Consider the following 24803-nt stretch of genomic DNA (forward strand, 5'->3'; position numbering starts at 1 on the left):
ATGAGTCCTAAGTAAAATAGTGGTTTTAGGTGTGAAGAGGGGCAAAGAAGAAGGGATTCACTTAGAAACAGTTTCTAGGTGCTGGGGGTTCATGCTAGGGAAAGCCATCCTGTTTTCCAGAAGTTTCTGGAGACCCCATTTCTGTACTGTTGCTTCCATCAGCCAGTATGGCAGAATTTGTCTCTGTGAACTCGGGCTCAGGACAAGGGTTAGGAATAAAGGCTGCTCACTCTGGGATTGATGTCAGATGGGAACCATCTCATATTCCAGAAACTCATCCCCTCAACTGTGGTAGGTAGGTGCAGAGCAGGTCAGTATAAGGAAGAATTTTCCATGGAAGTGACGGTGAAGTTTGGAGATGCCATTATGCACTAATAACAAACAACTTTATAAAAGCATAGAAAGGTTTTATAGCATAGCAAAGGAAACTTAATATTCAATGTGGTGATGTATGCCAAATCAGCAGTTTTGGCCAATATAGGCTTTACTGGATAACCAAAAACCCAAACACCAAGAGCACTGTTTTTCCCTTGTATACAGACAATGAGTTTCTGAAGGTATGGATGGCCTTCGTATGGACTTATTCTCCAAATCTTGAAATACTAGAATTAAAGGCACCCCTTGAAGCTTCAAAGAAATAAATTTAGAATATGTGAAAGGAAATGCCTTCCTCCAGAAGGTAGTGTGGTATGTAAAGGTTTGGGGAATCTTAGCACAAGTTGAAGTTCTGTATTGAATTATTGGAGGAAGAGAGTATTCGTACATTTCTAATATCTTGAGACACACATTGGCGATCCCCTTAACCATCCTGTAATACCACTGTCACAAGCTAGTGAGCTGCAATAACTAGGCTCTATGTATTTTATCTATCCCTAGAAATGGGGAAATTCACAAGAGCCAGTTTAGGACAGGGAATGAGTTCAGGTGACTTTTTAGTGGGAATGCATCCCTGGAGATCACCTACTCATCATTTCATGGTTAAGGAAACTGGTTTGTGTTAACTTTTTTTTTTTAATTTTTTTTTAACGTTTATTTACTTTTGAGACAGAGACAGAGGATGAACGGGGGAGGGTCAGAGAGAGAGAGGGAGACACAGAATCTGAAACAGGCTCCAGGCTCTGAGCTGTCAGCACAGAGCCCGACACGGGGCTCGAACTCACGAGCCGTGAGATCATGACCTGAGCCGAAGTCGGACGCTTAACCGACTGAGCCACCCAGGCGCCCCTGTGTTGACTTTTGAACTTTGTCCTGATTTCTCTGAGGAGCATCCTACAGACAGCTAGAGACATCAAACTGTAGGAGAAGCAGATTAGGAGTTAGATGGTAGGAGTCGCCTTCACAGAAATGCTGTATTTTTATCCAGTTGATCATCCTGCCCTAAAGGAGTAGCCAAAGGCCAATACAAGAAAAAACCTCTCCTTTTGCCTAGAGCATGGTGAGAGTCTGGGTGAGCGGGGGGAGTGTTGTCCAGAAAATGTGGTTGGTAGCAGTGTCCACTGGGTGCTTCAATACAGACCATAGTTCTGAATGGGGGACACAGAGACTTACCTCTGTTTGCAGTAATGGAAAGTCTATTTCCTATAGTTTTTATGAGAAAGTTTCCACTCTCCCCCCCACTCAGTTGGAGATAAAGAGGAATTTTATGTGTTTTAAGTATTTTTTTAGACAGCGGAATATTTGGATCCCAGCATAAAGGTGGAGAATATGACTAGGTGAGTATCAGAAAGAAGTTCCTGGAGGAGGTGATGTTTGATCTGAGTTTTAAGGGATAAGTGGAAGTTTAATGGATTAATAGGAAGAAGGTAGAGTGTTCCAGGCAAACGGACATGAAGATTATGGAGATGAAAAATACATGAAAAACCACATGAAGATGTAGAGATGAGAAGACATGAGGAAATACAAGTAGTTGGTATATTGGATGAAAGATTGGGAGTGGCCAGAGAGGGGGAGTTCAGGGGAAGAAGAGACGATACCAAAAGTAGAGAAACCAGTTTGCAAGCTCAGGTGTGGTTCAGGCAAGAAATAATCAGTGCCTGAGCTCAGAGAATGACATTGAATAGGAGGGAGGAGAGGAGTGGGTGGATAAGAGTAAGATTAGGAAAAAGAACTAATGGTTGGCTGTAAGTAAGGAAGAAGAGGGGCTCCTGGGTTGCTCAGTCAGTTGAGTGTCCAACTCTTGGTTTCAGCTCAGGTCGTAATCACACAGTTTGTGGGTACAAGCCCCGCATCAGGCCGTGGGTTGATAACATGGAGCCTGCTTGGGAATTCTGTCTCTCCCTCTCTCTCTGCCCCTCACCTGCTCATGCTCTCCTTCTCTCTCCAAATAAACAAACATTAAAAAAAGAAATAGTACCTGTTTAAAACAAAACAAAAAAAGAGTAAGGAAGAAAAAACAGCCACAGGTGATTCCTGAAGTTGCTGAGTAGATGGTGGTGCCATTCACCAAGAATCAAAATACTGGGAAGGAAGCACGTTTGGACATCCAGCCTTTGAGATGTCTATGGGGTCTGAAGGTGTGCATCCATGTGGGTCTGTGAGTTGGAGTTCTAGAGCAAACTGATGGCAGTTGAAGTTTCAATTATGATCATTTCACCAGGTTAAGTGTATAGATTGAGAAGAGGCGTGCGAAGGGAGGATACTAGCGTTTAGAGGGTCTCAAATAGGAGACTGTGAAGGAGGTGTGAAAGAGAGGTGGGAGGAAATTGAGGAAAGGGAAGCTTAAAGGACCAGCATATAGTTTGGGAGGTTGGGAGGGCTAAGAACCCAGGGTTTAATGCTGAATTCTTCTTTGTCTTCCATGATGTGTGTTTTTTTTTTTAATATTTATTTATTTTTGGGAGACAGAGTGCAAGCAGGGGAGGGGCAGAGAGAGAGGGAGACAGAGAATCTGAAGCAGGCTCCGAGCTGTCAGCACAGAGCCTGACACGGGGCTCAAACCCACAAAACGCAGGATCATGACCTAGGCCGAAGTCGGACACTCAACCGACTGAGCTACCCAGGCGCCCCCATGATGTGTTATTATATGTGCACTAGTCTCATCAGTTAAATCCCAGGTTCCTTAGGATCAGGGACTGAATGTTGTATTTCTAAAACATTCAGACTAGTGCTGAGCACTGTGGTAAGTGCTCTTCATATTTTTTGGTTAACTGGTCAACCTTATTCTACTTCCATATTTAAACTCTACAAAGATGTCAGATGGGTTTAGGCACGATCTCCTTCCCTTTAATCTTTGTCATCAGTGAGTGTATCCATGTTATAAAGGTATTTGTGTCTATAACCAGCAGGCCTTGGCATGCTGCCTGCAGGCAGCCTGACCTGTGATTTTAGTTTGAAAACAAAACAATACAAAACAAAAAATTCATCTAGCACACCTAATCCAGGGTAGGGCCCAACCATCTGCCTGCCCACTGTGTGGATTTATGGCTGCCAGGAAGCAATGAGCTAGCAGTTGGTTATTGACTGTCATGGAAATAGAATCTAATTAGTTCTATAAGCTTAATCTGGTCAGCTTGAAGTACACTGAAATTGATACAGGAAACTGAGGCATTTATATAGGTTTGTTTGGAAAAAGAAGACCAGTACATAAAACTTTTGTGTGATCTTGACACCTATGCATTAATTATACCAGTTATCGTCTCTATCAATGGCATAAAGAGAAGAAATGCCTTGACCCAGGAAGATGGGAGGTTCATTTAGAAATTAAGGATCCTTCTTTCTGTTAGGCAGTCATGAGTAGTTTCTTGTGTTTAGTATCTCTTGCAGATAGCAGAAAGGATACATTTCATTTTTTCCCTAGCCTAGTACACAAGTGGAACAGAGCATATTTTTCTATCTTAATGAGCGTAAAATTAAGTGCATAGGGCAGAGAAAAGCACCTGGAGCCACATAACCAACATTTTCTCAAAAATTGGATTTTTCTCTCCTGAGCTCCTACCATGTATTTTAGGGAAAAAATTCACTTCTTTCTGCTCCAACTGCTCAAAATGAGACCTAAAACAGATTTCTCTTTAAGGAGAGTTGAGCTGTTTCCCTGCTCTACCTCTGTAGAGGAGGAAGACCCTACTACGGTGTTGGAGACTAAAAGGAGAATTAATGACTTAAAGCAAGGTAGCAAAATAACCCTTTCCTGAAACCTGGTGAAAGGAACGACAAAAACAGAAGGGAAAATTCGTCAACTGAAGTTTGGAAATAGCCCCAATCTTAAACCATGAATTCCAGGGGCTGTCTGCTAGCTTAAGATCAGTTGAATTTAAGGGGGCTCCTGGGTGACTCAGTCAGTTAAGCATCTGACTTCGGCTCAGGTCATGATCTCGTGGTTCGTGGGTTCAAAGCCCCGCATCGGGTTCTGTGCTGACAGCTCAGAGCCTGGAGCCTGCATCAGATTCTGTGTCTCCCTCTCTCTCTGCCCCTCCCCCCTCATGCTATGTCCCTCTCTGTCTCTCAACAATAAATAAATGCTAAAAATGAAAGAAAGAAAGAAAGAAAGAAAGAAAGAAAGAAAGAAAGAAAGAAAGAAAGAAAGAAAGATCAGTTGAATTAAAATAAAGGATGATATGATGTATACGACCCCCACTGTTGGGAGAAACACTGGAGGAGTCTTAGAGGGACCCTGAAGCTTGGAGAGATGGGCTGGAAACCATCCATCTAGAAGACATTCTGGAAAGTGGGGGATGCAAACCAGCCCCTTTTCCCTGCCTATTCCAGCTTCTGATGGGGATGAGGTATGGGGTGAGGACAGTTGGCCAGAGAGACTGGAAGCCATATCCTAGGAGCCAGCTTTGTAGCCGAGGGCCAGCAGCACCAAACAAAGGCCATTGTGCACAGAGAAATATTTGCTGAACCACCAAACAAAAATCCTGCAATCTGTGGGGCTTTATTTTAACTTGATGTCTTATCAGAGTGACCAGCTTACTCCCATATGAGGAAAAGAACCAAAATCCTAGCATCAAGACAGAGCATGACCCAGCCCTCGACACACAAAATAGGTGTATATTTAGAGGCGTTGGTCCCAACAACCGAGTGCCTAGAGATGAAATTTCCCAGTTGCGACAGTCAACAGCCAGCCCCAATTCTTCCCATCCCCCTTCAGGCTGTTGAACTTTTGAACCAATAATTGAAACCTCTACAGCATCCAGTTCTCTAGCTTAAAGTGTAAGGAAGAATTTGAGCAGTGTCCAATAAGGAGATTCCACTCATTCTCTTTTGGGGCAAATGAGTAGACCAATGGCTTTCAACGAGGGGCTGTTTTGCCCCTCTTCTCCCCAGGGGACATTTGGCAATGCACGGACAGTTTCTGCTGTCACAGTCGGTGTGGTGCTACTGGCATCTAGTGGGTAGAGGCCAGGGATGCTGCTGAATATTCTACAGTGATATGCAGGGCATTACAGCACAGGGCTATCTAGTCCAAACTATAGTGCTGAAGGGGAGAAACCCTGGAGATGAACTTTTTCCACGGAAAGATGAATTAATAAGCAACCAACACGCAACCCGTGCAGATTCTATGGGAAAAGGGGAGGGATTATAACATTTAGAATGAAAACTTACATTAGAAAAAACAGAAACTTGAAGAACTGATATATACTGTCAAGGAAGTTGAAAAAGATGTTCTCTCTGAAACAGGAGGTGAAAGGTGAGGTGCTAGAATAGAGTTAGAAAGAAGCCACAAGAGGTAAGGATTAAATTCCAGAAGTGTGCTGTTGCATAAAGCCCGCACAGCTGCACTAGAGGCTGGAAAAAGCGGAATCAGAGTTACAGGAAGGGCAAATCAGTGAGGAAGAGGGACTTGGAGGTCACTCCAAAACAGGAAAAGAAAACAGGAATGATCGTAGAGCGGGGAGATAAGGGGTACGGAAGAGAGGCAGGGGGAGGGATTCTATACACAGATCCATTCTGTCAGAAATACTGGCAGTCACTGGTGAAGGGCCTAGAACAAACTGAACAAAGGCAAGAGTCAAAGAATAGAAAACTTTTCTGAAATGAAAGAAAACGAATAAAAATCAACAAATAACGATCCTGAGGAACTTCCTGAATTTCAAGAATGAAGAATAGTCTACCAATAAAATTAACTGAAAAATTAAGTTAGTCACACATGTTCAGTTTTTTTTTTAACTTAAAAGAAATACTTTTAAAAAACATTCTTTTGATTGAAACACATATAGGAAAGTACATAAACCTTAAGTGTACAACTCAGTGTTATGAAAGGCACGTACTTGTGTAACCACATCTAGGTCAAGAAACAGAGTTTTTCCAGCCCCTCAGCAGCCCCACACCCAGTCACCTGCACCCGACTCTCGAAAGCACACTAGGTCTGCAGACCATATCTGGCTCTTCTCTGTGAGCTAAAAATGATGTTTATGTTTTTAAATGGCCTAAAAAATATATCAAAAGAAGAATATTTCATGACTGACAAATTATATGAAGCCCAAATTTCAGTGTCCGTAAGCTTTAATGGAACATAGCCATGCTCATTTGTTTATGTATTATCTACGGCTGCTGCCTTTTCACTCCATCAGCAAAGATGAGCTCTTACCACAGAGACTACGTGCTCCGCAGAGCCTTAAATGTTTGCTATCTGGCCCTTAACATAAAAACTTTGCCAACCCCTGTCCTAAGGTGGTAACTACTTTTCTAACTTTTAAAACCACATTGGTCAGTTTGCCTGTTCTTGAATTTCATAGGTATCTACCATAAATACGTGTGCATGTATTCCTTTATGTTACGACTTTTTTGTTCAGTGCCGTGTTTATGAGGTTTATGTATGTGTGTGTAGAGGTACCTATGATCTGTTCATGCTCATTGCTGCGTACTACTCAGTTTTATGAATAGGCTACAGTTATCCATTTGACCACTGATGATCATTCGGATTGTTTCCAATTTGGGGGTTATTATGAATCATGCCGATATAAGATATTCTTCTGTATGTCTCTCGGAACATACACGTACACATTTAAATATTTCTGTTGGGGGGTGCGTCTGGGTGGCTCGGTTGGTTAAGCGTCCGACTTCGGTTCAGGTCATGATCTCACGGTCCGTGAGTTCGAGCCCACGTCAGGCTCTGTGCTGACTGCTCAGAGCCTGGAGCCTGTTTCAGATTCTGTGTCTCCCTCTCTCTCTGCCCCTCCCCTGTTCATGCTCTGTCTCTCTCTGTCTCAAAAATAAATAAACGTTAAAAAAAATTAAAAAAAAATTAAATATTTCTGTTGGGTATATACCTAATGACACTGAAATTGTGTATGTTCAGCTCTAGTTGGTACTATTCGTTTTCCAAAGTGGTTGTGACAGTGTAAACTCCTACCGCTGGTGCTCCACATCCTCACCAGCAAACAGTATTAAGTCTTCCTGCCGTTGTGGTAGGTGTATCTCGTTGTGGCTTTAATGTGCATTTCCCTGATGACTAATGAGTTTAAGCACCTTTTCATACCTGTTCATACCTGTTCAAGCCATTTGCCTGTTTCTCTGTTGTGTTTCTCTTTTTCTTATTGATTGTTGGGGGTTCTTTATTTATGCTGAATATCATTTTTTGTTGGATATGCGCATTGCAGTTCTCGGAATATTAAGATAAATGTTTGACCCAGGAATTCTATACCCAGTTAAGTTGCCATTCACACATAAAAGCTTCATTGAAACATTTCCGAATATGCAAGAACTCACATTTTCTAGAGATGAGTCTGATGAGTAACAGATTGGGGAAGTTCTGTGTTAGGAAGGGGCGGGTAGTGAACACTAAATATATTCAAATGTGACGTCTAAATTTAAAGAAGTGTGATAATTTTTTCCTAAAACGAAGGTGATATACTTACTTATACTTTAAATTATTTTATATTAAATATCTCTTTTATAATAGAGAGGAAGAAATATGTTCACAAGGACACCAACAAAAAGCAGGAGATGAAATGAAGGAGGAGATGGGAAAAATTGTAAGCGTGCTAACTTCTTTCTCTGCAAAAGCACATTTAGCATCACTAAAGACATACTGTAGATTTTTCCAAATTACCAGGGGTATGGGGTGGGGAGTAATAGAAAATACAAAACATATAACAAAAGATAGGAAAGAAAAAAACCAAGGATACATGCAAGGAAAACAAAATGACAGAAGACCATACATAGGTTATAACTAAAATAGGGTAAACTCACGTATTAAATTTAAGATTATAGCATTAAACACAACCAAAAGGTTAATAAATCTTATTTTGCCATGAAAAAACAGAAGCACATATTGGTCACTGATTCACAGTATATACTGCATTCTGCAGAACATTCCCCCAACCTGACAAAGTATTGTCACTTGCCCACCACCATAACTGAGGATAAGCCCATTGCTACACAGAAGATATGTAGAGATTTATCTATTTATCTATATGTGTATATAATGAGATGTATTTTCTCATATTTATGTAAATATATATAATGAGATATATAGCCTTATGGATATATAAACATGTAAGGATAATTAAGTTTGTAAATGTATACTAGTTTTATAGCTAAGCATACTTAATTTGTTTTTGAATTTTTTTTTTCAACGTTTATTTATTTTTGGGACAGAGAGAGACAGAGCATGAACGGGGGAGGGGCAGAGAGAGAGGGAGACACAGAATCGGAAACAGGCTCCAGGCTCTGAGCCATCAGCCCAGAGCCTGACGCAGGGCTTGAACTCCCGGACCGCGAGATCGTGACCTGGCTGAAGTCGGACGCCCAACCGACTGCGCCACCCAGGCGCCCCAAGCATACTTAATTTTAAGTTTAGTTTTTTTCCATAGAATATCTTCTCCCTGATATAGACATATAATCCAGGAAAGGGATTTGTTTGTCTCTATAATTTAAAGTCTATCTGTACATATATCTTACGTATATATGTACGTTATATATGTAAAACAGGAAAAAGGATATAATTAAAAGAAAATGCTTCTGAAGGGCTCCTTGGGCTGCCTTATGAACCTCTAAAAGGGAAAGAATAATTTTGCTTTTTGTTTAGTACTTGGAGCTATGTCTGCCCTTGGTGTTCTAAGGGCCTTCCCAGAGAAACCTGACCGACCATCCAGTTTCTAGGTTGGCTCGGTTTTGGATCTTTATCTTTTTTCATAGCTGCTAGGGTGGAGTTGCCAAGACTTAGTTTGCATCTTCTCCTTGAAAATCTTTCTCTGCCTTTAACTGTGTAAGTTTTGAGCTTTTCTGATTTGGGGCAGAAGGTAGTCACTAAAAGCTACATTATGTTCTAGTTCCAGTGGAAGATCCTGCAGTCAGTCCATTACTTTGACTTTTTTCCAGATAATAGAAACTGGAATAGGGCCCAGAAGTTCTGGCATATTCTTAGGTTCTACTTTTTATATACCATGTAGTCTCCTAGTGCCTATAAAGAGCTTTCAGACCACTACCTCCAGCACCCACATTCTTACATTTTCTTTCCCTCCCCTCCCCTGGTATCCCCCCACCCCCACACTCCATATGTTCCCTTCTGTAATGCTCTCTGTTTTATGGTTCAAAATAGTGTATATTTGAAGCAAGTCATTTTTAATCCTTTACTTGAAAATATTCATTCATTCATGAAACATTGAAGCATTGATCGGTTGAGAACAGTACTAGGTGACTACATCTCATCTAATCTTTAACAACTCCGTAATGTAGGAACATTATTTTAACTGCTTTTAAGGCTCATAAGGGTTGTGTAATTTGGCCACGGTCGCACAATTTGTTTGGCAGAGTCTGGACAGCAGCTGCCTATTGAGTTCATATTATGCGCCAAATACTGCACGGAGCCCTCTGTGTAGTTGAAGGCATGAGTATTAGAGGCCGGGAAGGTAACTCGTCACATTTGCCCAGGCCTGTCTGCAAAATCCATGTCCGTTCTGCTGTGCCATGCTAATGATAAAAATGTGCTGTGATACATGCCTGGGTATTTCCGTTGTATGCAAGGTGTTCTGGGAATCCAGAGGCAAAGCGGACCTGAGAAGTGCACTGGAGTTTCACAGAAGAGGTGGCATTTAGACCTTAAGAGGAGAGTTCTTCCAAAGAGAGAAATAAAGGAAGGCACCGTTGTCAGTGAGAAAGCACGTTAAAGACACGGAGGGGCGGCACAGTTGTGTGCCCGGAACGCTGCAGGCCGTAGCGCTGTGCACGGGCGGCTCCAGAGGGGCCTTGTGGATGCTGCTCTGGAATTTGGGTTCTTTCTTTTGTCTCACGCCAAGTCATCAGTGGGAAGTGGTGTGGTCAGACTTTTGTTTTGGGTGTATTAACTGGTGGGATTGGGTAGGATAATTTAGACAAGAGCCTGACCCAGGACATGAAGGGCATGAAGAGACTCCACGAGTGGCAGCCACAAGAGGTAGGCGTGTCCCATCAGTTCATCCGCAGGGACTGCACACACCATTGCAAACCTTTTTTGTGGGGGCGGGAGGGAGGGAGTCAAACCGTTTTATTGAGGGGCTTCAGGGAAAGGTTCAGTGAGATCTGACGTCCTCAGTCTGGCCAGGATCTCCCCAGCTTCATAATCGCCGGAAAGCCTTCCACACCCTTTGTTGTTAAAGACAGGAACACACCTGAACTCATTTTCACAGACTTGCTCTTACACTTAGTGTGGGTAGTAACCCAAACACTGTTTTTACTTGGATGTGGTGCGTATATACTAACGTATGTGTGACTGTATATACTAACTATGGTATGTTATACATGCAATATTGAAATTTGCTTTCTTTTTTTCCCGCCTAAAATATCTTGGAGGTCATTTTTTTGTCAGTAAATCTAGAGCTGCCTGGTTTCTTTTGATAGTGCTCAGTAGTTCATTATATGGATATGCCATAATATGTTTAGAATACATAATGTATCATGAGGAACATTTTGTCATTGCACAGATTTTGTCATTACAAAAGATGCAGTGAGTATTCATATATATGTATTCATATATATGAATATATTCATATATACGAATATACATATAATTGTGTACATATCCACATTTCCAGAAACAAATTCTTAGAAGACTTGAGATTCTTTGGAATTGCTGAGTCAAATGGATTCATGTGCAGTTGTTATTTTAATATTTTGCTAAATTACTCTCCATAACTGCCTGTTTTCCTATACCCTCATCAGCACAAGACACTGATGGTAACTCATCTGAAGGGAAGGGTAAAACGAGTATCTTATTGTAGATTTACATGTGTTTGAGCCATTTGCATTTCCCTTTTTATCCTTTTTAAATTTTTTTCTTGAATTACTGACCTTATTCAGCTACAGTCGCTCTTGATATATTAAGGAAATTAGCCTTTTATCTGGTATGAATTCCAGATATTTCTCCTCAGTGTGTTGTTTGTCTTTCAGCTTGACTTTTGTTAGTTATTATTATAATTTTTTTTTAAGTTAAATTTATCAGGGTTTGGGCGGGGAGCTTTAGAATTTCTTGTTATACTTTGAGAAGACTTCCCATTTCCATGATTATTTTTAAAGACTCTCCCATTGGGGTGCCTGGGTGGCACAGTCACTTGGGCATCCGACTCTTGACCTTGGCTAAGGTTATGATCTCACGGGTTCGTGAGTTTGAGCCCCACGTCGGGCTTTTCGCTGATGGCGCAGAGCCTGCTTGGAATTCCGGCTCTCCTTCTCTCTGCCCCTCCCCCGCTTGTGTTCTCTCTCTCTCTCTCTCTCTCTCTCTCTCTCTCTCTCTCAAATAAAAACTTACAAAAAAAAAACAAAACAAAAAACCTCCCATTGTTTTCCTTTCAGAACTTGCATCGTCTAAATTTTTTTTGTATTTAAATCCTCCAACTAGGGGCGCCTGGGTGGCTCAGTCAGTTGAGCATCCGACTTCAGCTCTGGTCACGATCTCGCTGCTTGTGGGTTTGGCCCCGCATCAGGCTCTAGGCTGACAGCTCGGAGCCTGGCGCCTGCTTCAGATTCTGTCTCCGACCTCTCTGCCCCTCCTCCACTCATGCACTGTCTTTCTCAAATGTAAATAAATATTTTAAAAAAAAAATTAAAAAATCCTCCAACTATTTGGAATGTATTTTGGGGTAAGGTATTAAGTGTGGATCAGACTTTTTGTCAGTATCATGCACTGAAAAATTCATCTTTCCCCATTAATTTGAAAATGCCATTAGGTAGCTTCTTTGTGGATCTTATCTATCCAGGTAGATCATAAACTCTTGAAAGGCAGCCATCACCTATTATCCGATCTTGAATCCCCCATAAAGTTGAGCATAATGTTCTGCATAAAATAGGTGTGACAGGTTTTTTTTTTTTTTGCATTAAAAAAATCGTGAATGATAGTGGAAAGTATGCAGAACATTCGTATACAACTCAATGAAAATGTATGAAGTGAATACCGGTGTAATCACAACCTTGATCCCTGTACACCGGCCCTGTTCACATTCCGCTTCCACCCTCCAGAGGCAACAACTCTCTCAACTTGTGACAATGATTTTCTTGTGTTTCTTTATACAACCATATAAAATCACCATTGTTTGTAGATAAAAAACCGTTGAATGTCTGCAAGCTCGTATTTCAACCTGGTAATTTTACCACCTCTGTGTGGGCCTTTAAATAGTATAGTTTAGTTGAGGCTGTTTTTGTATATTATTTAAATGTAATCTTACTGCTTTTGTTCTTTGGTATGTGTCTTTCACTTGCCGTGATGTTGTGGTATTGAACCATGTTGTGGAAGGTTGTGGATTCTCAGTGCTAGATAGAACCCATTGCATGACTGTGCTACATTGTATTTATTCACTGTTGCTGGATTATAGGTTTCCAGTTTTGACTATTGCAAACAGTGTTGCTCTGAAAATCTTTGTACCTGTGTTTTGATGCATGTAACTAAGATTTCTTCTAGGACAGAATCAGTAAAGTAGGGTGCGCTGCCTAGTTTTTTTATTTTTTGAAAGCTTTTAATTTTGAGATAATTTTACATTTATAGAAGAGTTGCAGAATTGGTACAGAGTTCCTGTATACCCTTTATCCAGGTGCCCCTAATGTCTTACATGATCACGGTGCATTTAAAAATAAGACATTCCTGTTGGTACAATACTATTAACTGCAGACTTTGGATTTTGTCAGTGTTTCCACTGATGTCCTTTTCCTATTCGAGGACCAATGTGGGATACCACGTTGCATTTAGTTGTTGTATTTTCTTTAGACATAAAACAAACTTACCAACTATAGTACAGTATTTGTGGAAAGTTCTTTTTGTTTTTAGCCTTGTAGTAGCCCGTCAAAACTGCTTTCCACAGCTACTATTACATAGTCATTTGGGTCGCGTTTCTTTCACTGCAAAAAATTCATTTAAAATTCATCCATGTTGTGTGCAGCGATAATTTGTTCTTTTTAAAAATAATTGTAGTGAGCGTCATATAAAATGAACTATTTTAAAGTAAGCAGTTGCGTGGCATTTAGTATAGTTACAGTGGACAACCACCACCTCTGTCTAGTTCCAAAACACGTTCGTCACCCCAAAACCAAACCCCGTACTCACTTAGCAGTTACTCACACGTTCTTTCCCTCCTCCCAGCCTCCGGCAGCTGTCAATCTGCTTTCTATTTCTGTGGCTTCACCCATTCTGGAGGTTTCATATGCATGGGATCATACAGTATGTGATGCTTCTTTCACTGAGCATAATGTTTTTGAGGTTTATCTACATTGTAGCATGTGTCAGTCCTTCATTCCTTTCTTTTTTTAAATTGTGGTAAAATGTACGTAACATAAAATTTGCCATTTTTGTACACTGTTTTTAAGTGTACGGTTTAGTGGCATTAACTAAACTCACAATATTGTACAACCGTCACCACTACCCATTTCCAAAACTGTTTCATCCCCCTAAACAGACACTCGGTACCCACGAGGCAATAAGTCCTCCTTCTCCACCCCTCCCAGTCCCTGGTGACCTCTAATTTTTACCTCTATGAACTTGCCTATTCTGGATATCTAATCTAAATGGAATTGTGCAATAGTTGTCCTTTTTGTGTCTGGCTTATTTCACCGTAATGCTTTCCAGGCTCATCCATGGTGTGGCATGTATCAGAACTTCATTCCTTTTTCTGGTTGGGTAATATTCCATTGTGTAGATACCCCGAATTTTGTCCGTCTATCGATGGACTTTCGTGTTGTTTTCACCTTTTGGCTCTTGTGAATAATGCTGCTGTGAAATTGGCATCCAAGTATCTGTTGGAGTCATTATTTTTTATTCTTTTGTGTATGTCCCTTGTAGTAGAGTGGCTTGCCTACCCCAGTCTAAACACACAGAGTAGTAAACTGAATTGCAGAGTGGTTACACCACAATCTTGACGGCACTTGATTTTACCAGATTCTTCAGTTTTTGCCAATATGCCCTGTGTGTTATGGTGTTTCACTGTGATTTTAATTTGTATTAATGATTCCTAATGGAGTTGAACACATTTTCACATATTTATAAGCCACTCAAATTTCCTGCTTTGTAACCTGCCCATTAGTTTTCCTGTTGGTGGTTTGACTTGCTAAATTAATGTTGATGAGTTGATGCCTCCAAATAATGTTTACTCTGTGTTTCTGCAGAACAAATAGTGGAGAAAGATGAAGGTCCATATTATACTCACCTGGGATCTGGCCCCACGGTAGCCTCTATCCGGGAACTCATGGAGGAGCGGTGAGTGACGCACAAATGTCCAAGGAGAGCTGGGCAAGTTGTTAGTAGAGCATGGAATTGAAGCACCTCTCGTTTTCATTGCCTTGACCAGACCACACACAGAAAGGAAGCCAGGATATCCGGACTGTGGAGGGTTGAATATGGGATTCTCACCCACAGTGCTTCTGGATTTCTCTCTCTGTCTGTTGGTCTGCCCTCTAGATCTTCCCCTCCCCGGCTTTTCTCTCTCTCTTGAAATATTTTCTTACTGATGAGGTCTGGTTAAATGACTCTGTGTCCCATAGTGTTTCCTGAGGTCTGAATTTTGCTGCTGGCTTTTCTGTGCTATTGTCATGTTCTTCTGCCCTCTCTGTGGCCTATAAGTTCACAGTCAGAGCTAAAGACTTCATGGAAATCACATCATTTTTTTCTTTCTTTCTTGTTTTTCAAAACTACTTTATAGGTGCTATTTTGTACCTCCACTAGGAAGAATATAATGTCTCCTCTTTGGCCAGTAGGCGCCTATTCAGTGTGTCCTGAGTCGTTCTGATACCATCCCAGGAGTCTCTCATAGCTTTCTCGATTCCTTGTACGACTGTATGATCTGGGCTCGCATTCTGTGTCTATCCACGAAGTCCTGGTCCTTTTTATTGGGGGAAAAAGTTTTCAGAAAACAAACTCTGGTACGAGGTGTGCTCATCATTTCTAGGCCATTTCAGTAGAAAGAGCTAAGATGTATGTGTAGATTTTTTATTTTTGTTCTTGATTGTGATTAAATACATCATGAGTTTACATTGACACTAGGATTCAAACTCAAGACTACACGGTTTTTACATAACAGCCCAGTTTTGTTTTTCTAAGCAGCTCGTGTAGCTAGAGACTTTAAATTTTATGGGTGGGTCCACAGCAGATATTAAATGCTATGAGTTCCAATGTACAGAAAGGTAAAATAGCTTGTTGATTGAGAGCATGTGAACGCTGAAACTAGACGTAAGGTCTAATCCTGGCCCTGCCACTTCCTGCTGAGTCCTTGAGTAAGTTGCTCTACTGCTCTGTGACTCAGTTTTCTTATCTGCAAAATGGAGATAATGTAAAAGTACATACACATTGTAGGAGAATTATGAAGATAAACTGAATTGATGTCTGGAAAGCACTTAGTGCTTATAGGGAAGTACCACACATAGGGTATCTTGTCTCATACAACATCTACTGATTGAGATCTTATAACAAGCATTAGTATAGCAAAGGCAAAGACTATGTAGACATAAACATGTTTGCTCATACGTATACATCATATACACACAGATGTGTGGAAGGCAGAGTGGCTTAGAGTTTCCTCAGATCTGGGTACCATATTTTGTCTGAGCAGGGGAGCCAAGTGAATCCTGTCATCAGTCTAGCAGGGAACACGAATTTGAACTGAAAAACTGTATTGGCATCCTTGAGTCAATAAATGGTAAGATGGATAGAGGACTGTGATCTCCTGTAAGGACTCTTAATTGTCCTCTACCATCTGGCAACATTTGTATTCAAAGTAGCCCATCAGAAAAGCATTCAAAGACTCAATTTGTAAATTCAAGCCTGCTTGAAAGTGGACCTCTGAGGCCGTGAGAAGGAAACATTTAAAACAAGGTGTGTGTTGCATGTGTGTGCCAACGTGCGTGTGCATTGCGGTGCCAGGGTTGGGGCAGGCAGCATTTTGGCCAGTGACTTTTTGGTAAGAAATAGCGATGCTCTTATTTGCAGGTTGAGGGCTGCAGGGGAGTCACATGTACAAGTTGACCTGGGACAGTTTTTGTGTTTGTTTCTTGGAAACAGTTCTACAAAATTTCTAGACAGCTCTCTAAATAACTTTTAGTTATGGAAGAGTATGTTTTGAAACAAGGATTAAGAGATAGTGATAAAGTTGAGATTTGTCCTCCCCCCCCCCCCCCCCATTGCTTTAAAAATAACAGCCAACTGTAGAATCTTCAGAAACTGATCCAAGGGAGGAATTCCTGTGGAGACCAGGAATACTTGTGTTTTTCCTCAGCAGCTGGTTTATTTTTATCTTAAGGACCTTGTAAATTATGTAACAGATTGTATTTCCATCTTTGTTGGCTGCTGGGTAAGCTTAGAGCCAGATTTGTGTACCCCCTATTGGGAGGAATGTAATTTCTCATCTTTGGCCCATGAGAACCTATTTAGGTTCACTCCTGAGTCCTTTTGACATAATCCTAAGGAACCTTCATTAGCTTCCTGATTTCTCATATGATGAAATTTTCTAGGCTCGTCTCTCAAAAACACACACAAGACCGTACTGCTTGCATTCTGTGTACCAACGTTATGTTCATCTTCCTCCCCCCTTTACTCTGATTTCATCACCTGTTATCTTAATAGACATCTTTTTTTTTTTTTTTTTTAAGTTTTCTTGTGGGACAAGGAGAGGAATGAATAACCAGTGAACATCACCAGGCTGGGGGTCTAGTTTGTGAATGGTCCAGGCTGTCTCCCCCACCCTCTCTCTACAGGACCACTCTACCGCCAGAAGTGGGCCAAAGTCAGGAAGGGGAAACGAGCTGAAATCAAGGAGACGTTGGTGCTTTTAGCTTCTCTGGTAAAGATTTGGAAAAAGGAGGGGCGGTCAAACGCAAATCCTAAAATATTATCCCAATTTATTTATGGGTTCCACACATGGGAATCCAGGTCCCCATTGATGTACATTCTTGTGGTCAGTTGTACAAACCCGTATCTCAGAATGGTGTGCTGCACAGAGCCCCATGTCGTCTATCTGGGAAGGGGATTCTCTGCAGCCTAGGAGCTCATTAAATGTTTATTCTAAAAACAGAGAATCACCACTGTGCTAGCAGATCCTCTGAGTTTAGGGAACTAGTCTCATTACTGGGTGATAAAGGTAACCCCAAAGAAGTACAACTTTAGATCAGTGGTTATCAAACTTGAGCGTGCTTCAGGGTCTCCTGGAGTGCTTGTGAAAGCACAGATCCTTGGCCCTACCCCAGAATTCCTGACCCAGCAGGGCTGGGATGAGACCTGAGAGTCTGTATTCCTCCCAAATTCCCAAGTGATGCTGATCTCAGCACCATCCTTTGAGAACCACTTGCTAAGGTGATCAGGTTATCTTTCAAGATAAGGTTTCAGCCTATTCTTTTCAGACTTAGCTTAGGGTCTAGGAGTTCATCTGTATGCAGGAATGAACATTATTCAGATGTTCTAGAATATTATTTTAATGCTAGGCCAGAGAGTAAGACATTTAAGAAAAAAGAGCTAAATCCGGAGTTGATTGGTTGTCAGTAAGCACAGAGAAATTTCTCGTTTGAAGGAAAAAAAAAGAAAAAGAAAAGGTCTAGCTGATCAGAGTGCTTGGCCCTTTTATTTGCTCTTGAATACGAAGTTCAGTGCAGAAAGTGTTCCTCTGATGGGTGGGATGGGGGGAAGGTACTGGCCAGAGAGCTCGCGTCAGTGTCCTCTGCTCACCCTCCTGAGGGGAACACAATATCCTGTTTCGGTGAGAGCAGCGTGGACGCCTCGGGCTGTTCATTCCACAGGGACCCCAGGACACACCAAGCACCCAGGCTTTGCACTTGGGGGCCACTTCCTGATAAATGTTTGTGAAATTGAAAGTTTTCCAGGAACCAAACAAAAGCAGCACTATCTGGTCTTTTTCTCTTGAGACAGGCCACACTATATAAACTCCCCCAGAGTCCTGTCTCCAAACACATTCTATAAGGGACTAACATAGCCTTAGAATTTTAATGTGCTAATTATCAGAAACACTTTTCACCTCGACAGTGTGCTCTGTTTCACTCAAGAAACCAAAGAAACCGTACATCAATACTTTAAAAAAATGTATTCTCTTTCCCAATTACCAAAATAAAACCTGTCTATAAAAGTCTTTTTTAAAAAAAGTTTAGAATAAAGCCTTCCAGCAATTATCCAGAAGAAACGTTTTTTAAAAAGTTTGATGTCTACTCTTTAGTTTTTTGTCAGCATTTATAGATGCACATATATAGAGAGAGATTTTAAACCAAATGGGATCAGTCATAATGTACCCACTATTTGTAGCCGCTACCCCTCCGGCCCCCAGCTTAATTTCTTCCATGTTAGTACATAGAATTCTGTCGAATCCCTTTTAATGGCTACATGGTTTTCCAACATACGGAAGTTTATTATATTTATTATAGTTTAGCCAATTCTGTACTAGATATTTCAGTTCCTAATTTTTCAGTTGTTGGCACAAGGAACACCTTGTGCCTACGTCTTGGTGTATCTGTACAGTTATTTCAGAGGTGTGGAGATTCCTGGAAGTGGAGTGGATGAGATAAAGGAATACAGATCTCCCTCGCTACCCAAAAGTAGAGCATCCCTTTGAAAACTTTCCTAAACTGAAAATGGCAATGAAGCGAAGAAGCAGTTACCATTAATGTATATGGGAAAACGTCTGAGTGTTCCTGGACCCCCCAAAATAATCTCTTTTAGGCTTTTCTGATACCTTAAGATAAATCAAGATAAAGCACAGATGCTCACGGACACAGTTCCGCTGTCTGGTGGCTGGAATGCTGAGTGCAGTTCCTGGGCCAGGAGCTTGGTGGCGCCACTCTCGCGGCACCACTTGGGGTGTGCATTGCCTCTGTAATGGCTCGTTGCCAAACGAACGCTGAACGCTATTTTCACTCTTTGCCTTTTTTCGTAAAAGCAAAAATTCTCTTTGGATTTCTTCTGGTTACCAAAAAAACAGGTACTGATGTAGGTCTTTCGTAAAAGCAAAGTGGCATAACGTGAGCTTCTGAAAGGTGAGGGATACCTGTATGTGTAATTGTCTATGTGTGTTTGTAGAGACTATGTTAACTGTAGTGTGTATGATGAGATATCTCTCCATTAAAGTAGTATATTAAAAAGGGCCATGACCAGAGTGGATTCGTTATAGAAATATAAGGATAGTTTGATTTAGATACTCTGTTAAAATAGCACATTCATATTAATTGATCAAAGGAAAAAAAAAACAACAGTCATCTGTGTCCTTTGTTGCTAAAAGTGCTTTTAATAAAAATAACCCATTCTTGATTAAAAACCAAGGCTTGAAGATGCCTTCAAACTAAGTCAGTCTCTCTTTCCCAAACTCAGCTAGCTTCCTTCTCAGTGATGAATAGTTGGCAACATTTTACAGTCAAGTGAGGAAATAAGCAGAGATGCCCACTAGCACTTCAGAAGCCTTGGCTGGTACAGTGAGGCAAGAGAGTGAAAGAAGGGCATGAAGAGTGAACAGGAGGAGGTGACAAATCACCCTGTTTGTCGATGATATGATTTTGTGCCTGAAGCTAGAAAGCTATTAAAAATAAGACGGTTCAGTAAGATGGCTACTTAAACGTTGTTAAGAATTAATATTTAGCAGGCTCTCTAACCCTCACGCAGGAGCTTCAAAACACTTAAAACAGTGCATCCCTATGGATTATGTAATTTGTTCTCCTTCCAAGCCTGGGAAGTATGGGCCCTTTCTATCTTCATGTTAGATTAGGAAACTCAGGCCTTGAGAACTTCAGTCATTTGACTACAGTGCTGCAGCCAGAAAGTGGCTGGGAGAGCATTCAAGCCACCGATGCCTGTGGCACCATAGTTGTGTGGCCTTGGGCAGGTCAGTTCAGCTCTGGGGCCATAGTTTGATCACTTATGAATTAGACGGTCTCAGAATCCCTGAGTGTGTGTGGGCCAGGGCACGAGTGTGTGCAGTGTGTGTTTACTGCCAGGGCAGTCTTGGAGCCAGATGGTGCTTGGTAGGGTCACTTCCCCTGGCCTCAGCTCTCTGTCCTCATCGTGTTCAAATGTTAGCTGGGGATTGTTGAAAGAAAACAGTAAGATTTTCCCCCATTTATTTTCTTCTGTTTATTGACTGTATAAATAACAGGGTGACTCCACTAACAAGGCTGGATACAAATGCCCATGTTTAGCCTTTGGTTTGAGTACCTTCCCTGGAGGTTCAGAATAATAATCAGGGACACTGTGTTTGATGACCCCCTCTACTCTGAGACAGAGCTGGGCAAGATGGACCCGAGGCCCTGTGGACCTGTACGTGGCTGCTGTGTCTCCAGAGGCTCTAAGCACAGAACAAACATTTAAATCCTTCTTCTCTGTTGACCCCACAGTAACTAAACCCATGCTGAAGCACACTGAGGCTTGCCTTCCTACCATAAGCTGCTCTCTTCTGGGGCTTCACTGTGCTGATGGTGGCTTCTGTCTCCCTCACCAGGTATGGAGAGAAGGGGAAAGCCATCCGGATCGAGAAGGTCATCTACACTGGGAAGGAGGGGAAGAGCTCACGCGGCTGCCCCATTGCAAAGTGGGTGAGTGTCAACCCTGTGGCCGGGGCTGCTGCCTCACTTCCCTCACTGCAGGCCAGGCCAGAGGTGTGTGTGTGGAAACAGACATGTTTATTGTTCAGGGGAACGTGGGAGCTTGCATCTGTGCTTGGTTAGGGTCATTTTCCCCCAGCCTGAGCTAGCCTCGTTTTATCTAAACACCAGCCCCTGGCCCCCTGGGCTGGCCTCAGAAAAGCTCTAGTCATTATGCTTGGTTCATACTCTCCCTGTGGATCAGGGATGTGGTTGAGGGGAGGCTGAAAGATGTCATCTTACTCAAAGCTGGGCCCCACTGTGCACCATTTGACCCCTCTGCCCCTCCATATGCCGGTGGCATTCCTATCTCTGGTCCAGAAGAACTAGCTAGGCCTCTAGGCGGGGTCGGGGACAATCTTGCATCTACTTTACTTCTGAGCCACTGTTCCCTATAAGGCCGCCTGAGTGTCCCAGCGAGGGGAGCGTCAGTGACTGTGACCCTCGTTTCACCCCCACACAGTTTTCTGACCTTGCTCTTCCAGTCCTCGAGGAGATATTTAGCATCACTGCAGAAGCTCAAGAGCAGCAGCAAGTCATCAGGTGTGAGCTCAGCACTGTGCTGGGTGCTCGGTACGGGGATATGCCTCGAAAATGAAAGGGTCTGTCCCTGTGCTCAAGCTGCTTATGGTGTAGAGACACATGAGATAAGATCACGGAGACTTGAGTGATCAAGGTCCAATTATGAGAGGCGAACTCAGTGCGGTAGAGTTCAGGGTCAAGGGATATGAATGGTGGGAGGAATGTGAGGCTTTGTTTCTCAAAGGAGGGTGACGTGCGTGGGATCACAAATACAGGGCCACATTAAATGGGCTGATGAGGGGCGCCTGGGTGGCTCAGTCAGTTAAGCGTCCGACTTTGGCTCAGGTCATGATCTCATGGTTCGTGGGTTCGAGCCCCGTGTCGGGCTCTGTGCTGACAGCTCAGAGCCTGGAGCCTGTTTGGGATTCTGTGTCTCCTCTCTCTCTGCCCCCTCCCTTCCCTCTCGAAAATAAATAAACATTAAAAAGTTCTTTTAAAAAATAAATAAATGGGCTGATGGGAGAGCAGAAGCATTTCTGGCAAGGAGAGCAAAGGTAACAGGCTTTGTGAATATACAGCTCACTGAGTGAGGGAAGGTGGGAAGAAGACCTTTGTCAGCCTGTGTCCATGTGCACATGGCTGTTTTTGTCTCGTATACGCCATACCTTTGCACCTTTGTTTTTAATGAATATGAAAGGTGTCTGTACCTGAACTATCACATACCTTTTTTTTTTAGCAATTTTCGGTCAGTATTGCAGAATTATATATAATAAAAGAATCTGGAGCTACATAGAGCCTTCACAGGTATGAAGAAATATAGCGTCCCCACCCTCCTGAAAGATAGGTATTACAGTGGGAGGGGGACTGTATCCGTCTGTGGCTGATCAGGGTGCAGTGTTATCCCTCAGAGATCCCATCAGCGACCTGGCATCTGCCCTTATTTCTGCTAATCCATGTAGTCATTGGAGAATTCCACAGTTCTGGATGGGAAACTGAAGATCCTCACACAGGTGGAGCCTGGGGACTTTTCCATCTTCAGAAACAGTTGGATCAAGGGAAGAAAACAACTGGCTATGTAGGTGGTGTCGAAGAAGAGAATATGCATTTCTGGCCCCAGAGCTCTGGGGAGCAGCACCTGTGCGTCTCTGCTAGGGCTGAGGAAGGAGGTGCCCAGGTGAAGCAGTGAGCTTAGTTCCTGGGGGCAGGAAGAGGGAAGCAGAATGATGGAGGGGGAGGAACTTGGTCTTCACACGTTGGTCCTCCAGGCTCTGTGCGCAGATGCCCAGAGCGGAGCACACGTGGCACCTGATGTTTTGTCCAAGAGATGAAACAGCTCGTGGGTATCACCAAACCCCAGTGGGTGATGCCAGCTTTGAAAGAAAAGCCCAGATAGAAGGGAATGCATAGTGACCACGTTCCCAGAGGTGGGGAAATTCTTGTATCTGACGAGGGAAGATAAAAAAAAGGAGAGAGGAAAGAAATGGTGTTTTATAGGAAGGGCAAATGGTGGTAAGTCATAGACTATCACAGTGGTAAGAAAATGGTGGTGCGGAGTTGTGTTTTTCTTTTCTAGCTATCTCCCTTAGTGCAGTGGACTTCTCTTGGTTTTTGCCTACACAGCCACCAAATACCCTATCTATTTTGGTGGTAGAGCTCATCTAAAGAGTTCTACCTCCTTGGAAGTTAGAGAAGGGCAGGTGTTCCCTTCCCCTGCTTCCCCCCCCCCCCCCCAATACACACACACACACACACACACACACACACACACACACACTGGGAAGTGACCCATAAGTGCCAAGAGGGGCAGATTGTCCTTAGTGTCAGCGTGGCGTCAAGAACCCCCAGGCAGTAGTCTGTGGCTACGGGCGAGTGGCAGCATCCAGCTGCCTGTGGTGGACGGTGCTTCCTGTGGTTCTTCCTGCCCACCGCCTGTTCTGGTCTCCCATCTAGAGCCTGAGTTTTCATCTGAACCAGGTTCATGTCTTTGTCTACAGCCTGAACCCCCAACCAGTAGGTTCATCTAAAAGTGTGTCTGACAAATTCTAGACTTGCCTGGCCAGGCTCTTGGGGGACAAAGTTGAGGCGCATCATGGGTACCCAGCAAATGTGTGTTGAGAGAAGGATCTAAGAAAGCAGTGAGATAGCCCAGGGAGCCCACTGATAATCTGCAGTTTTGAGGTGGCTTGTACGGCGTATGGAAGTCGGCAAGCATGGGAGTAAGGGAGTGACCAGGTAGCATTCCAAAGGCTCAGAATAAATGGAGACATGCCAGAAGCAAACACCACAGACAGCAAAAATGCGCTTTGGATACAAGAACCTTGGAGATGCTGCTTGGGCCAGTCTGTAAAGATAACAGGGGTCAGAAAGCAGATATTTGAAGGCCCCTTGAGGGCAGGGTTGGAACAGACCTCCTGGGGAACCCCAAGGGTTGGAACTAAGTACCAGGAGTAGGAAGACAGAAGTGGGCTTCCTTTGGTGCTGTGCTATTCTTGTTCAGTGCACGGGGGACTCCTGCCCAGCTGTGGGGGGGGGGGGGGAGGGTGCTGTCTGTGTTCTGTGACGGGATATGAACCATCCGTATGGCCACACTCAGGTACTGGTGTCTTCCAGCCTTCCCTTGGCCTTTTGATTTTTGCGCTTGGGGCATTCAGTCCTGCTGGCTTCCTTCCTTCATAGTGTGGGTAGGGAGCTCCGCTTTATTGTTTTCTTATAGTTTTTTTGAGTGTACCCATCGGCCTGTGAGTGTGTGGCCACAGAGAGCTGTCTGCTTGTGCTTATCATGTTTATGTGTTTGCCACTTGGGAAACCAAAGAGATGTGGCCTCAACCTCAGCTTTGGTAGGTCAGGTGTTTCCCTGTGTGCTCTGAACACATGTTGCACGTGAGGGTGATTAATTAGCCAGTGCCCTACCCTGGGCACTAAGCAGAGATTGACAGTAGTGCCTCAGAAACCCTGGTGGCAGGGACTGCTGTCTTATCAGTACCTGTGATGTGTGATCGTGAACCTGTGTTCACGATGTGCCCGGCTCAGTCTGCGGAGGCCAGGCAATCACACAGGGAGCTCTAATACTGATGACTTAATGACATGTTCGTGTGTTACTGATCCCAAAAAGTTTTAAAAATAATGATATAACCGATGCTTCTGTGGGTTGGCTCAGAGCAGGAACTCATGGGCCAGGGATATGTTTTGTTTAACGTGTCCCTGGAAATTCTGAAGGAAATCCTGACCTCTGCTATGACCTGGATGAACCTTGAGGCTGTTATGCCAGGGACCAATTCTGTATGATTCCACATGTATGAAGCACTGCCAGTAGTCAAACT

General features: G+C 42.9%; 1 protein-coding gene across 6 annotated transcripts in view; it reads left to right on the plus strand.

The window, feature by feature from the left end:
- The window catches only part of TET3 (tet methylcytosine dioxygenase 3), a 106622-nt gene that overhangs the window by 60025 nt on the left and 21794 nt on the right, over nt 1–24803 (plus strand). For all 6 annotated transcript variants that reach the window (XM_019827426.3, XM_019827427.3, XM_023251777.2 and 3 more), the window contains 2 exons: nt 14509–14599; nt 20820–20913. In XM_019827426.3, the coding sequence (XP_019682985.1) occupies nt 14509–14599; nt 20820–20913 (185 nt within the window). The remainder of the gene's footprint in view (nt 1–14508; nt 14600–20819; nt 20914–24803) is intronic.

Source organism: Felis catus, chromosome A3 (genome assembly GCF_018350175.1).
Source record: "Felis catus isolate Fca126 chromosome A3, F.catus_Fca126_mat1.0, whole genome shotgun sequence".
Taxonomy (NCBI): Eukaryota; Metazoa; Chordata; class Mammalia; order Carnivora; family Felidae; genus Felis; species Felis catus.